The sequence below is a fragment of the Argentina silus genome (assembly GCF_951799395.1).
Source record: "Argentina silus genome assembly, chromosome: 7".
In the NCBI taxonomy this organism is placed as follows: Eukaryota; Metazoa; Chordata; class Actinopteri; order Argentiniformes; family Argentinidae; genus Argentina; species Argentina silus.
The window spans coordinates 22,838,709-22,854,972 of NC_139661.1; the positions used below are offsets into that span (position 1 = coordinate 22,838,709).

The 16,264-nt window shown below is 46.9% G+C and overlaps 2 protein-coding genes across 3 annotated transcripts in view; one reads left to right on the forward strand and one right to left on the reverse strand.

Moving 5' to 3' along the window:
* Nucleotides 1-8: 8 nt before the first annotated feature.
* On the forward strand, nucleotides 9-4,979 carry snap29 (synaptosome associated protein 29). Of its 2 annotated transcripts, XM_083672655.1 has the most exons (6): nucleotides 9-263; nucleotides 861-1,089; nucleotides 1,434-1,630; nucleotides 1,976-2,061; nucleotides 3,536-3,640; nucleotides 3,798-4,979. In XM_083672655.1, exons 2-6 carry the CDS (start codon nucleotides 862-864, stop codon nucleotides 3,956-3,958), a joined length of 777 nt encoding a protein of 258 aa, XP_083528781.1. In that variant the 5' UTR covers nucleotides 9-263; nucleotide 861; the 3' UTR covers nucleotides 3,959-4,979. The 2 variants fall into 2 exon arrangements, with proteins under 2 accessions (XP_083528781.1, XP_083528782.1); XM_083672656.1 differs by lacking the exon at nucleotides 9-263 and having other exon boundaries at nucleotides 821-1,089.
* A 5,810-nt stretch (nucleotides 4,980-10,789) lies between these two features.
* LOC310807520 (somatomedin-B and thrombospondin type-1 domain-containing protein) overlaps nucleotides 10,790-16,264 on the reverse strand; it is a 16,217-nt gene continuing 10,742 nt past the window's right edge. Inside the window, exons 4-8 of the mRNA XM_083674017.1 lie at nucleotides 16,186-16,238; nucleotides 15,007-15,192; nucleotides 14,281-14,371; nucleotides 11,509-11,667; nucleotides 10,790-11,102 (exon numbers count right to left, since the gene is read on the reverse strand). Coding sequence (XP_083530143.1) covers nucleotides 10,997-11,102; nucleotides 11,509-11,667; nucleotides 14,281-14,371; nucleotides 15,007-15,192; nucleotides 16,186-16,238 — 595 coding nt within the window. The 3' untranslated portion in view covers nucleotides 10,790-10,996. The remainder of the gene's footprint in view (nucleotides 11,103-11,508; nucleotides 11,668-14,280; nucleotides 14,372-15,006; nucleotides 15,193-16,185; nucleotides 16,239-16,264) is intronic.

Sequence of the window (16,264 nt, forward strand, 5' to 3'; positions counted from 1 at the left end):
ACAACGCACGGCTGGGATGGACGGGGATCTTGTGGTGAAAGTACGGAATGCCGTGAGAGTGTCAGTGTGTCACATTTGAGGTCTTTTTGTTTTTTTCCCTTCTTCACGAAATTCAAAATACATTTCGTGTCTCATTCTGCGACGAAAACTGTCATAAACGCTGTCAAATGTATCCAGCTTACTTGCAACGTCACTAAAACGTGACAGGAAGCTGATAGGAGCTGGTCAGCTGAGAGAACAACAACATTCCAGACCGGTCGAAGGTACGGCTGTCTCTCCCGAGAGTGGATCCTTTTAGATAAACTACTTTTATTTGCGTATATGTCATTGTTTAAGGAGTAGGGTGTTGTGTTTATGTGTTTTGGTGGCTCTCCGGCGTAGGCATTGCAGAGAGAAAGAGTAGGCTAACGTTAGCCTAGCTTAAGTTTAGCTAGCTAGCTGTCATCGCAGCAATCTGTGTTGTCAGATCGTGTCGTTTGAGCAGAAATATAGGTACTGTGTCTGTTTCACACAAAGTATAGGTCATTGATTTTTGCACTGTTGCTCTCCCCATTCGGATGGCACATGTATCGTATTATTGTGATTCGTTTGTCAAAGTAAATGCTGAGTTGAATAGCAGTTTCACAACTTTTCGTCTGCTGACTCACCACAACCCTGGTGCCAGTTCATTCATTTCAGTGATGGTCCCATTAGTGATACAGCTCGTTAAAGCAGGCCTGTCTAGTCGCGGTATAGGCCTGCATGTACCTGTATCTACTGTGTTACCTTACTCCCTAGTTGGACTGAACATGGCTTAGCACTGTGCGATTCACATACTGTATCTTAGCACCTGTCCCTTAACACATCATATCTCTTTAAAGGATGGCGTACCCCAAATCCCACAACCCGTTTGCAGACGATGACGAGCCGGAGGAGCGCGGGTCGGGCGGGGGGTTTGACGACCCCGACGATGGGCTGAGTGAGGCGGAGAGGAGGCAGAGACACCTACAGCAGGAGGTGATGCGCACAGCGCGGTCCGCCGTGGACAGCAGCCACCGCTCCCTCGGCCTCATCTACGAGTCAGAGAAGATGGGCACAGAGACGGCAGAAGTATGTGTAGAAAGCGGTAGATTTCACCAGGAGCTCGTTCTCTTAAGAGCATCCAGTATAAACAATACAATGTGAGAGCTGGAAATATAAGAAATCGTTGACTTGAGAATTGAATCCTATTTGGCTGGAATCAGTTGGGAAACACAGTATATATATATATATATATATGCCATTTAGCTGGCGCTTTTATCCAAAGCGACTTACATTGCAGTGAGTGCATATGTGTGCGAATCAAACCCACAACCTTAGCGTTGTTAACGCCATGCTCTACCAACAACATCAGGCATCCTCACTCTCTCTACCTCTCTTTGTCTCTCCCTCTCTCCCTCTCTCCCTCTCTTTAGGAGCTGGTGCGTCAGGGGGAGGCTCTGAAGAGGGCAGAGAGGATGGTGGACAACATGGACCAGGACCTGAAGACCAGCCAGAGGCACATCACCAGCATCAAGAGTGTGTGGGGAGGCATGGTCAACTACTTCAAGGCCAAGCCTGAGACCACCAAGCCCCCAGTAGAACAGCCAACTCCCTACCAGCCCAGCAGCAAGTAAGGCTCAGTCCCAAACACGCCACACACTGTTCCCTGTGGAAGCAAATATGTGTGATACTTTTCTATAACCGTTGTTCTCTGGTTAGATTCAAGATTCAAGATTCTTTATTTGTCACGTGCATACAAGTATACAGTGAAATGCAAAAGTGACAGTGCCACAGAGTAGTGCAACAATACAATAAGTTTTAAAATACAATAAAATAAAAATAGAAGTACTAAAAGTACTAAGTTAGATCATGCGGTGTAGTTCAGTAGTGTATGCTCAAAGGTAACGACTGCTCGCTCCTCTCCATATTGCTTTCAAACACTGCCTTTCTAAGCGTTGCCTGTTCCGTGTGTCAGATTGCAGAACGCGATGTCTCACAGTAAAGAGCATGAGGACAAGTACCAGACGAGCCACCCCAACATGAGAAAACTGGACATGGGAGGTAAGAGTCCACACTAGAGTCCACACTAGAGTCCACACTAGAGTCCACACTAGAGTCCACACTAGAGTCCACACTAGAGTCACACTAGAGTCCACACTAGAGTTCACACTAGAGTCACACTAGAGTTCACACTAGAGTTCACACTAGAGTTCACACTAGAGTTCACACTAGAGTCACACTAGAGTCACACTAGAGTCCACACTAGAGTCACACTAGAGTCACACTAGAGTTCACACTAGAGTCACACTAGAGCCACACTAGAGTCACACTAGAGTCACACTAGAGTCCACACTAGAGTCACACTAGAGTCACACTAGAGCCACACTAGAGCCACACTAGAGTCACACTAGAGTCCACACTAGAGTCCACACTAGAGTCCACACTAGAGTCCACACTAGAGTCCACACTAGAGTCCACACTAGAGTCCACACTAGAGTCCACACTAGAGTCACACTAGAGTCCACACTAGAGTCACACTAGAGTTCACACTAGAGTTCACACTAGAGTTCACACTAGAGTCCACACTAGAGTCACACTAGAGTCACACTAGAGTTCACACTAGAGTCACACTAGAGCCACACTAGAGTCACACTAGAGTCACACTAGAGTCCACACTAGAGTCACACTAGAGTCACACTAGAGTCACACTAGAGCCACACTAGAGCCACACTAGAGTCACACTAGAGTCCACACTAGAGTCCACACTAGAGTCCACACTAGAGTCCACACTAGAGTCCACACTAGAGTCACACTAGAGTCCACACTAGAGTTCACACTAGAGTCACACTAGAGTTCACACTAGAGTTCACACTAGAGTTCACACTAGAGTTCACACTAGAGTCACACTAGAGTCACACTAGAGTCCACACTAGAGTCACACTAGAGTCACACTAGAGTTCACACTAGAGTCACACTAGAGCCACACTAGAGTCACACTAGAGTCACACTAGAGTCCACACTAGAGTCACACTAGAGTCACACTAGAGTCACACTAGAGCCACACTAGAGCCACACTAGAGTCACACTAGAGTCCACACTAGAGTCACACTAGAGTCCACACTAGAGTCCACACTAGAGTCACACTAGAGTTCACACTAGAGTCCACACTAGAGTCCACACTAGAGTTCACACTAGAGTCACACTAGAGTCACACTAGAGTCACACTAGAGTCACACTAGAGTCCACACTAGAGTCCACACTAGAGTCCACACTAGAGTCCACACTAGAGTTCACACTAGAGTTCACACTAGAGTCACACTAGAGCCACACTAGAGTCACACTAGAGCCACACTAGAGCCACACTAGAGTCCACACTAGAGTTCACACTAGAGTCCACACTAGAGTCCACACTAGAGTCACACTAGAGTCACACTAGAGCCACAGGACAAGGCCTCACTGATGACTGTCCCTTTGACCGGGTTTATTATTCTGAAACATCATTTCATCCTGTGTTTATTTTATTTTATTTTTTTAGGATTCGGAGCCTCTGCATCGTTTGACGACAGCTCGTCCAGTCAGAACGGTTACCCTCAGAACAGACACCTCAAATCTGCCCACCAGACGCTGGACAACAATCTAGGTGAGAACATCCTGAGCAGTCTGGAGAATTTAGGGTTAGGCCTCCAGTCAGAGACAAGGGACAAAGGACCAGGATGGAAACTCTTGTTGACATTTCAGATTCAAAGCATTTTCTCATGTCCTTGTAACCGTAACATGTCCCCTCTGCTCTCCTGCAGATGAGATGTGCCTGGGCCTGGGCCGGCTAAAGAACCTGGGGCTGGGGCTCCAGTCTGAGATTGAGAGTCAGGACACCTCTCTGGACAATCTGCTGGGCAAGGTGGACAAGATGGATCTCAAGATCAACAACACCAATCAGCAGTTAAAAAACCTCAAGTAAAAGACTGTAACATGAACACTGAGACTCAACAGAGACAGAGAGAGACAGGTCAACTCATCATCTAGGTCCACCAAACTGGTATTGAATAATGTTAAAGTCCACACAGTTACAAATGTATAAAGTATCCTTAATGTATAACCTTGAGTTCACTCGTCTTGACGATTGTGCTTTGTGATATTTAGATGGGAAGATTCTTGGATCTGTGTGTACTGGGATCGTTGAGATCAAGGTTAATGGACTGGGGTTTCCAATAGTGTCATGGCCAAATCCATCACAATTCACTTAGTTGAATTGAATGTTAACATTTGTGTTAACATAATCTTTACTCATAGTCTGAAAGATCCTCAAGGTAAAACTTACCAATTCAGAAATTGAATATCAATGTATCTCCTGAACCGACTGGATTGAAATGGAGTTAGCCCTAACTCTGGTTGGTGTGTCCCCTATCCAGATAAATGAATGTTTGAACAAAGTGTTTGGTCTAGACAGGAACGTTGAGTTGTTTTTATGTGTTGATGCATATCCTGATTGTTTCTCTTGTGATGGCACACCCAGACCCCCAATAACCTTGTATAAAAACACTCCCCAGTCACCTCTCCAAATCTCTGACCTTTTGAAATGTATAAGAACCATAATTTGTCCTCAGCCTTCAGGAGAATCAAGTTCCAGTAACCTCTGCCTTACTATGCTACTATTCACATGCTTTAGTTTGATTTTGTACCATGGTATCTCACTGTTATCTCTGTCTCACAACAACACAAGTGATTTCAAGTGATTTGTGATTTATTTTTTATTTTTTTCTGCTCCAATCCTTAAAACATTTATGGACTGATTTTAAATGTGTGAAATTGGAATTGCCTCCTTTCTTTGCTCTGTCTTATGTGCTTTCTTTTATGAAATTGTGATTATCATTTTGTGTCTAATTTCGTTATGATGTGAATGAGGAGGATGTTTAAGAGAATGTGAATATGCTTTGTGACAACAAGCACTGCAAACTAAATAAATATTGTAGTCTTCTTTATTACTGTGTGTATGACTGCACATGAATACAGTACTATATATGAAACACATCTGTTGTGTCACATTGATTGAAACACAAATTGTTGAAATATAAATTAAATTAATAACTGACTTGAGACTTTGTAGATCCCTATTTTTAAAGTTACTTGCCTGTTTTACATTACCTATACATTATCTTGTCAGAATAGTAGAGTAGTATCCAGCCAGATGTGCCATTAATCACTCACTAAATAGGTACAACTTCTTCAAATATGACATATATACAGTACCAGTCAAAAGTTTGGACACACCTTCTCATTCAATGGTTTTTCTATATTTTTATTATTTTCTACATTGTAGATTAATACTGAAGACATCAAAACTATGAAGGAACACATATGGAATTATGTAGTAAACAAAAAAGTGTTAAACCAACCAGAGTATGGTTTATATTTTAGATTCTTCAAAGTAGCCACCTTTTGCTTTGATGACAGCTTTGCACACTCTTGGCAAGGTGTGTCCAAACTTTTGACTGGTATTGTATGTTAAACGAGTTTGCGTACTGTCTGTGCTCCGGTAGTCTGTGCAATCTCACTGAACAACATGTAGGGACACAAAGTCACCACTAGATGGCCCCGTTGTTATGACAAACTAGTGGGACAGTCCAGTCAGAGGTTGGTAGTGACTTGACAACATGATGCTTGAGAAACATTTGAATGAATGTCTGACTGAATTCAAGAAACAACATTGACAAAGTCCCTTGAATCCTCAGAGGATTCAAGGGACTTTTTTCCTTATAAAGGAATCAGAGCAGAAGGATGTGTTGTTTGAATCATTTATAATGAAGGCGAGGATTTTTGTGTTGAACTATGACAACACACCGACACACTCGCCCAGTAATGATGGGGAATACTGATGAATTGCTCTCTGCCTTTTTCACCGTGATTCCTTCTGGCCAGAGTGTGTGTTTCCAGGCAGGCCTGTTGTGTACCAGCTGTGATCTCTCCTCTCCCTGTGTGGACTGCAGGGCCCACTGCTTAGGAGTCTATTCATTATCATTCCTTCATGTGAGGCCAGCTGCTCCTGCAGATGCAACAAGCTCTCATTAGAACAGCCTGATAAATACAGTACACACACACACACACACACAAACAAACACAACAGCAGGCACAGGGAAGGTTACATCACACACACATTAACACAAGCACACACACACACACACACACACACACACATACACACACACACACACACACACGGATCAAGCCAGCTAAACACAGTACACACACAACAACAGCAGACACGAGGAAGGTGTGGCAACAAACACACACACACACACACACAGATGCTTCTGCCATCTGTAGTCAACAGGGACTAATAAGGGGGTGGGGTGGGGTGTGGTGGGGTGGGTATTAGGTGGCAGGGACAGGGGCAGGGGCAGGGGCAGGGGCAGGGGCAGGGGCAGAGGCAGAGGCAGGGGTAGGGGTAGGGGTAGTGGCAGGGGCAGGGGCAGAGGCAGGGGTAGGGGCAGGGGCAGGGGCAGGGGCAGAGGCAGGGGTAGGGGTAGGGGTAGTGGCAGGGGCAGGGGCAGAGGCAGGGGTAGGGGTAGGGGTAGTGGCAGGGGCAGGGGCAGAGGCAGGGGTAGGGGTAGGGGTAGTGGCAGGGGCAGGGGCAGTGGCAGGGGCAGGGGCAGGGGCTGGGGCAGGGGCACTGTACGCCACTAACCAGCGGAAGTCTTCCCCCGTGTTTCCCCCCAGCGTGTTCCCTCCACGCCAGGCCGTTGGGGCTTTGAACAGCTGCCCTGTCGAAAGCAAACAGTGGCCATGCCGCGACAAAGGCCGCCAGCGTTGGAATGCCCCTCTTTTCAGCGGGTGTAATCCCAGAACACACTGCTGTCGGAGCCCATCAGGCACTGGGCCAGAGACGGGCCTTCCTGCCCATTGGAAAGCAGGCTAGCGTCAGGGACAGGGCCGCCACAGGGGTAAAGCCTGCCTCAGAGGGCCGTGGACTGACAGGCTGACAGCACCAGTCTATTGCCACTGTTGTAGATAGAGAAAATAAAGGGTTGTGCTGACTGAGGGGAGTTCAGGGAGGAGAGAGAGAGGGGTGAGGGAGGGGGAGAGGGGTGAGGGAGGGGGAGTGGGGTGATAGTAAAGGGGGAGGGGCTGGGGTGGGGGAGGGAGGGAGGGAGGGGCTGAGAACTCTGGGGACTGGAGTACAGAGGGTTGTGTGGAAGGTGCTACAGGAATAAAGAGTCATCACATATCCATATGTACAGTACATGTCTGTGTGACATCAGAAGCTGTCATGAAGAAGTCTGCGGTGAGATTGAACCTTTGTTCAAACTAGGAACCCTTGAGATACAGTAGTCATCCTCTTCTCCACAAGACCCATGGGGCCAATGGGGTAAATGGAGAGTCTGTTGACATTCATGTTTTGGGGAAACAGCAATTTCACATTAAACTGAGATCGGTCCATACCGAGCGAGACCAGATCACCACACATATTGTATTTCCAAAGCAAAGCATATGAACGCAAAGCAAAACATATCTGAGCATGATATTCATCTGATGTGTCCCTATAGGACTGGGGGTAAGATATAAATTATACTTTATTGATTGCATTGTCAATATTTTGGTGACCTGACATTGTAACCTGGGGGTGGTAGTGGCACTGGTTTAACATGTGGTGGACAGACGTGTTGTCACAGCTCAAACTGCGGCCTGAGCAGAGATGTCTTCATAAACACGACGTCAGGGAGAGTTATAACCTTTAAGGGTCAGTGTCAGGGTCAGGCTCCTGTGATCGATGTCAACACCTTTAGACATTCCCCTGGTGACCAACAAACTGGGCCGCAGTGTGTTGTATATCACCTCAGCCAGGGGGGAAATGAGGTGGCCTGTCGAAGGCTGCATCTCAGTAGTCCCTTTCCCTTCATCTGCACAGATCTGAGAGAGACAAGATGGGTTTAAATAATATTAATAGATGCCTGTTGTGATTCGGCATCCACCTGTCTAGTTATTTCAGTGCAGACAAAGGATAAGAGACCAGGAGGTGAAGCCATTTGACATTGTTAAGATACACCCTAACCCTAACCCTAACCCTAACCCTGGGTTGTGGCCAAGGAAGACATTAAGGTTTAACATGGGGACCCAAGCACAGCCTGAGCTGATGGGTCTTCATCAAAACATCTCTCCTATGGTTACACCATCTGACGGTTACATCAGAGAGGTAAAAATACAACAAAACTAACATGTTTACCCCACAGGTATTCCTGACACACAGTAGCAATCATCAGCAATTGTCAGTCCATTTGCACCTCAGGGAATGTCAAGAACGCAACAAGATATGTGTTGATGTACACCCGTGCTGCGTTATGTTATGTGCATATGGCTGGACTCTGCTTTAAACCATAATTGATGCATGCATGTAAACGGTAAAGTACCTGGTGTGGTCAAACCATAGGCATATACTTAGGAAGGAGAGAGAACAGCAGGTAATGTTCACAGAGGTAATTGCTAGGAAGGAGCAAGCAAACAGTCTTTGATGACATCCTGAATGCTGGTAGGGAGCGAACCAGTCACGGGATGTCACGAGAACAGAAATGTGGAAAAACCTTCTCTTGGTCTAAAGAGAACAATATTTTATAGATATAGATATAGATATAGATGTAGATATATATATATATATATATATATATATATATATATAGAGAGAGAGAGAGAGAGATATATAGATAAATATATGAATAAAAATGCTCGAGGAGAATGGTACTTATAATAAAGCGCTAAAGGTTGAATAAATGTTAAAATTAGAAAACATGACAGGAGGCGGAGCTTCAGTTACAGTCAGAATATCTGTTTATTTTCCGATGGACAGTTTACAAGATAATGCGGTGCTGCGTTACTACTTTATGATCGCTTCATTAAAAATAAATAAACACACACACACACACACACACACACACACACACATACACAGAGAAGACATGGGGGTCAGGTCTACACACACACACACGCACACACACACAGAAGACATGGGGGTCAGGTCTACACACACACACACACACACACACACACAGAAGACATGAGGGTCAGGTCTACACACACACACACACACACACACACACACACACACACACACACAGAAGACATGAGGGGCAGGTCTACACACACAGAGAAGACATGGGGGTCAGGTCTACACACACACACCCTTACACACACACACACACACACAGAGAAGACATGGGGGTCAGGTCTACACACACAGAGACCCTGTTCCAATACCTGGAAAATGCATCCTTCCTTCCTCCCTTACTTGACAATCAGTGATCTGCATGTGACTGGAACCCTAACCCTAACCTCTCTGAACCGTGCTTCCACCGGCACTCAGCAGCCCACCGTCGGGACCCCTAAAGCAGCGGCCCTCCGCTACACTGTCACCTGTCCAACCTTCTCAGACCTGTGGCTACTTCAGCGAAGGGAGGAAGGAGGGATGTTTCATCTGGATATCTGAACAGGGCCAGAGATGTGGGAGAGGGTCTACTGGGTCTAGTGACTGACCCTTTCCCTCTGGTCAGGAATGTGGACAATAGTGATTTATCTGTGACACCTGATCGGCTCCCAGCCGAGAGGAGAGGCGGGAGGAGGAAGTGGAGGAGGAGAGGAGAGCAGGGTCAGACGGACCTCGTGAGGTGGAGAGGGACAGCTCTACTCAGGAGCTATGGACGTCTGGTCATCACTATCTGGCCTCCCTAGCAAGACTGGATCCAACTGCATCCATCCAGGCCAGGGGCCATCCAGGCCAGGGGCCATAGAGGCCAGGGGCCGTCCAGGCCAGGGGCCATAGAGGCCAGGGGCCGTCCAGGCCAGGGGCCATAGAGGCCAGGGGCCATCCAGGCCAGGGGCCATAGAGGCCAGGGGCCGTCCAGGCCAGGGGCCATAGAGGCCAGGGGCCGTCCAGGCCAGGGGCCATAGAGGCCAGGGGCCGTCCAGGACACGACCACGTCCAAATTCTCTTCAATGGCTCTTTTTCCTCTCATACATGATAGCTGATGGCTAAAGGGGTTGGCAGGGTTCAACTGACGCTTTAAGCGATCAAAGTCGTTGACCACGAGACCAGGCGGCAGTTTTCCATTTTCTCAGGTTTCTGTTCTAAACCCCCTGAGATTCAGGAGCTCAGTCCTGGGAGTGATTCTGGATGTGTAGATGTGGACAGAGAACAATCAAAAAAGGTTGACAATGGGAACAACATGATACAGAACACAGATATTGAAGCAGGGGGGCCCCAGTCTAGGAGATCCATTTTGGAAAGAGAAGTGTTTCTTATCAAACTACCCCGTGCGCACGACAACTTGTCATCGTCCTACCAAACAAGGCAAAGTGTTGGTGTGGTGTTGCTGAATGTAGAAACGGTAAGACACCCAGACTACCGAATGGTGGGTGAGAACCATGAACCCACTGGTGGGGTGGAGCTTATTCCTAGTGGATCATTAGACTGGGTGGTAGCCAGGAACATCGGCAGACGTGGAGGGACACTGGAGCATTCATACACAAAACTATTGTAGACACATGTACATACAGTACACACACAAAAGTAGAAAATGTATAAAGCAAAATAATATATTTAGATATTTATACATTATGCATAATCAAATGCAGCTGCATTCATGGAGGTAGATAGCAAAGTTTTAAGAGGTAAAAAGGCATATAGACATTGTTGTGCTTTGGAGGAGAAAGGGTACATATCCTTGTGGCTGTAGTATATAGGTATATATATAGGTATATATATAGGTATATATATAGGTATGTGTATAAATATGTAGGTATATATGTGTGTGTTTCTGTGTGCTTATTAGAAAGAGTGTATCCAGTATATGAGGTCAGAGAGAAAAGTGGCAGGAAACTGCTGATCTCCATGAGTCACCCCTCCAGTAACCTGTGATGGAGGGGTCCGGGTCGGCTGGCTGGGTTCCCATTGGTTGAGCAGGAGCTGTTGGGGGCAACCATGTCCCTGCGTAGGGTGGTTTGGCATGGCGGCTCACACAAACAGTACAGAGTAGGGGGGACACCGACAGCCCTCAGACGAAGACTCCCGCACCCAGGTGCCATGACAACCAGGGACTGACGCTGCCGTCCAGAATGTTCTGGAAACATAATCAGGTATGTGACTATCAAAACTATCATATTGCAGATATACTGTATATGACAGGTAATAATATAATAATAATAATATATGCCATTTAGCTGACACTTTTATCCAAAGAGACTTACATTGCAGTGAGTGCATACGTTTCAGTATATATGGTCCCAGCAGGAATCAAACCCACAACCTAAGCGTTGTTAGCGCCATGCTCTACCAACTGAGCCACAGAGGCTCAGGTAATGCAGGTAATGCAGGTAATGTGTATGCCCTCAATAGAGGGAAATGTCTGTCACATTTGTCAGGTGTAAGACAGATATATTGTCAGGTATAAGACAGATATATTGTCAGGTGTAAGACAGGTATATTGTCAGGTGTAAGACAGATATATTGTCAGGTGTGTGACTCACCTGGTGCTTTGTATGCCGTCCCCGCCGCAGCGGTCTGTGGTTGCCATGGCGTCACTCTGGCACTCAGTACAGATGAGCCTCTCCCTGACCAGCTGGGCGCTCCACAGACTGAGCTTACACGCTGCACTGGCCTGCTTCACCCGCAGGTACACACAGTAACTACAGAGAGAGAGAGGGAGGGAAAGAGGGAGAGGGTTACCCAAACACAGTAACTACAGAGAGAGAGAGAGAGAGAGAGAGAGAGAGAGGGAGAGGGAGGGAAAGGGTTACCCAAACACAGTAACTAGAGAGAGAGAGAGAGAGAGAGAGAGAGGGAGAGAGAGAGAGGGAGAGAGAGAGAGTTACCCAAACCCAGTAACTACAGAGAGACAGAGAGAGAGAGAGAGAGAGAGAGGGAGAGAGAGAGAGTTACCCAAACACAGTAACTAGAGAGAGAGAGAGAGAGAGAGAGAGAGGGAGAGAGAGAGAGTTACCCAAACACAGTAACTAGAGAGAGAGAGAGAGAGAGAGAGAGGGAGAGGGAGAGAGTTACCCAAACACAGTAACTACAGAGAGAGAGAGAGAGAGAGAGAGAGAGAGAGAGAGAGAGAGAGAGAGAGAGAGAGAGAGAGAGAGAGAGAGGAGAGAGTTACCCAAACACAGTAACTACAGAGAGAGAGGGAGAGAGAGAGAGAGAGAGGGAGAGAGGGAGAGAGTTACCCAAACACAGTAACTACAGAGAGACAGAGAGAGAGAGAGAGAGAGAGAAGGGGAGACAGGCAGACAGAGAACGGGAGACAGGCAGACAGAAGGGGAGACAGGCAGACAGACCGGAGCTGGTCATTCTTAAAGCCTTGATAAAACCCATAAAGCAGCTCTATGCTCGGGGACCTCATCTGCAAGACACTGACTCAGGAACGTGATGTTTTACAAACAGCCCTTCACTCTCCTAGCCAAAACACACAGCTGGTCCCTTAGATTACAGAAGGAAACCAAGCCGCTATCCTGTCTGTCTGGGTCAGAACCAAACGCCCACCCAGCCTCCCACTAAAGGTTCATCTTGTCCTTTTGGGCCCAGGCAAAATGGCAGGGTGAGTCTATTATGTGCCTTCAGGACCTCCTCCTGGACCCATCCAGTAGGACTTAGTCGCTCAGTGTTTCCACATTAGATGTTGTTTTGTCTCTGTCTCCCTCAGTTGTGACTAAGCAGCATCCAGAACAGAATGTTTTGTGCAGTGAAACATGAACCCTACTACCAAAAGGCCACTCTGGGGTGATTCTGAACCCCCCCCCCCCACACACACACACTCTCTCACACACACTCTCTCACACACACACACAAGATTTCCCTAACGTCTTTTCTTTTTCTTTCTTCCTTTCATTAGGTTTTAGCTTGTTCATGCAGAACCTAATCTAAAACCCAGTCCTCCCCTGAGGAACATCCCACACACAGTGATGGCAATCACACACACACACACACACACACACACACACACACACACACACACACAAATTGCTTCTAAATTGCACAGAATGTTTTAGTTTCAAACACAATTCATCCCAGTTGTGCATAACACTTTTACGACACAATGAAAAGTAAAGTACATCTCTTGTGTTTAATGAGTAATGTAAAAGAGGATTGAGAGAGAAGACCCAGTCATGCAGGATTAGTCCATCCCTTTAATCACAGATGAGAATACAGTTGACCTGGTCACAGAGATTAGGGGGGTGGGGTGGTTGAGAATGATTTCACACCCCCCAGTCCAGATTAACACCATTACAGCGTCTAATTTCCTGGGTCACCGTCTAGAACACAGGTGGGAATGTGTCGCTACTCCAGATGTGTGTGTGTGTGTGTGTGTGTGTGTGTGTGTGTGTGTGTGTGTGTGCGTGTGTGTGTGTGTGTGTGTGTGTGTGTGTGTGTGTGTGTGTGTGTGAAATCACAGTAAAACTCATGTCATCCAGGGCTAATGGATCCCGTTTGTGTGAGTAATGCTACAGTCCTCCGATGCTTCAGTCAAAACAAAGATATCCGATGTCAATTTCAATCTGGTTGAGAGGCTCTTCACTCTCATCTCAGGAAACGAGGCTTGATTTGCGTTCCCTGGGGTCTGATTGCGTTCCCTGGGGTCTGATTGCTCCAGTGTAAAGCCCATCTGCAATCAGCTCGGATCAAAGATTGTTCACCTCTCAGATTACTGGGACGTATTGACTGAGCTCGTCAGCTCATCAGGCAAATATTCAATGACAGGGTCTTGTCTTTGACAGCCAAAACTATTTCACGCCTTGGTTTGCATGTCAAGGAAACCTTGGCTGGGTCACCCCCTTTCTAGTCCAGGGTTATTCTTAAGAAGGCTTTTGAAACAGAGTCAAAACTACAAAGGAGACAAATTGATACCAGCTAGACAATTTGGAGAGCATTCCGTTGAGGTGTTCCAGTTGACTTGGATAAGGCAACCTCTCATGGTCTGCTTGAAAGATAGGCAGGAACACTTCAGACCTGGGAAGCCAACTAGCCAAAAGGTTCAGTGACAGTTTATTGGACGCATCTCAACAGTCTGATGCTGCCCTCCCTCCTCTCCTCATCTCCTTTCCTTAATCCACTATGATGTGAAATAACTAGACTGGTGAAACCTGATTGCAAGTAGGTATCAACAGGCATTCACCATATTGTTTACACCTATCCTATGTTATATTCTATATGTCAGTGCAGATGAAGGAAAGGAGACAAGGAGAGGAAACCATTTCAAACCCCGATTGAGATGCAACCTTTGGTGCTTGTAAGGATCCTACCTGGGCTTCTCTTCCTTCATCAGCATGTGCGGTCGTCTCCAGGGGTCCTTGAAGTTCCTCTTGAATGAGTCAGGCAGGATTTTGGCCACCTCTGAGAAGGGAAGGGGCAACAAATAAACCTGCTCATCTGAACTTCAAGAACCATAAGAGAACATCCATGGAAAACACACACACACACACACACACACACACACACACACACACACACACACACACACACACACGGTTGAGCTGTGGAACTCATTGTCTGTAATGGACTACTTGCTGCAAAACTATTTTCCCATTGGGGATAATTAAGACCCTCTTTGTGGTGTTTATGATTTACATATTCAATGTGTTGTCAGGTCATTTAAAAGTGAGAAATTAACAGCCAAATTAACAGGTTCAGCCATTTACAATGACACATGCTTTAATTAACTTTACTGAAGTCTGATGTTTTATTACCAGGACAGTTATTCGAGTGCCAAATCCCAGACGTGGATCTGAAACAGTGCAGCTGTTGAAGATAAAGCTTTTGAACACATGAACATGTGCACACACGCGCACACGCATACACACACACACACACACACACACACACACACACACACGTACACGCAATACACACACGCATACACACACACACACACACACACACGCAATACACACACGCAATACACACACACACGCATACACACACACACAGACACACACAGACAGACACACACAGACACACACACACCTTACCTTTGGCGGAGCTGCAGATGGAGTTGTGTCCAAAGCATCCTCTGCGTTGTTTGAGGTCGGGGCAGGGTGTGCCACCGTTTCTAGGGGGAATGGTTACTAGGCGACCCCTCTCAGTGCTGCCCACCCCACATGGCGACGTACAGGGGGACCAGGGACCCCAGGAGCCCACCACACAGTCAATGGCTGCTGGGGAGAGAGAGACAGACAGATCAGCAGAGGGATGGAGAGAGAGAGAGAGAGAGAGAGAGAGACAGAGAGAGATCAGAATCTGTGGAGGAGCGGAGGGGAGAGAGAGATCAGGAGAGGGGGTAACAACACCCCAACCAGAATTCAAACTTAAAAACACAAGCTCCCTCTTCCTACGACACAGCCAAACACGCATACGCATTCACACACACACACACACAGACACACACACGCAGACACACACACACACACACACACACACACACACACACATGCACACACGCAGACAAACACACGTAGAGGGGAAGGAAGTTCAGTACAAGAAAGCGTGACCGAAGTGCTAATTATGACCTTAGATAAAGGCCAGTAGTACAGGAAATGATAATCTTTGCAAAGCTCTCTCTCTCTCTCACACACACACACACACACAAAATAAGGGCAATGCTTGGAGCAATTTCCTCCATAACACAGCTGCCTTTCACATGTCTCACACACACTTGGCATGTATACACACAGACGCAGACACACACAGGTTCAGCCCACTGTGTGTGTTGTGGAGACACCTGGAGACCTGTCTAAGCCCTCCTGGGTGTGGGGGGTCATTTGAAGTTGGAACACACACGAGAGGGAAGGGCGTCAGCTGCTGAAGGGGGTACGTGAACCACCATTGGACGTTACCCACCATCTTGGGTAATGTTTACAAAGCAAGACATGTCCAGATCTGTGGCAAGCAGTGTACAGTTTCTCTTTAAAAATGTTTTGAATGTGAACCAGGAGAAATAGTTTCACAGCTTGCTATTACCAATCGTTCTCTGCGTTCACGTGTGAACTTGTGCAACTACAAATTGTGGGTTTACCGTCGGTAAAGGAAGGAGAGAAACAGAGGGAGGAGAGAGAGAGAGAAAGGCATGAAGAAAAACAAGTTAATGGGCATGAAGAGAACACCGTCACCATGACTGACAGCGTGATCCCACATCATGGACGGATCTCAACCCTGTGATGCTCGGAGACGTCTGAAGCCACCTCCTAATCTGTGGCCCATTAGTCTAGAGGGGTTCACATTTGTGACAGA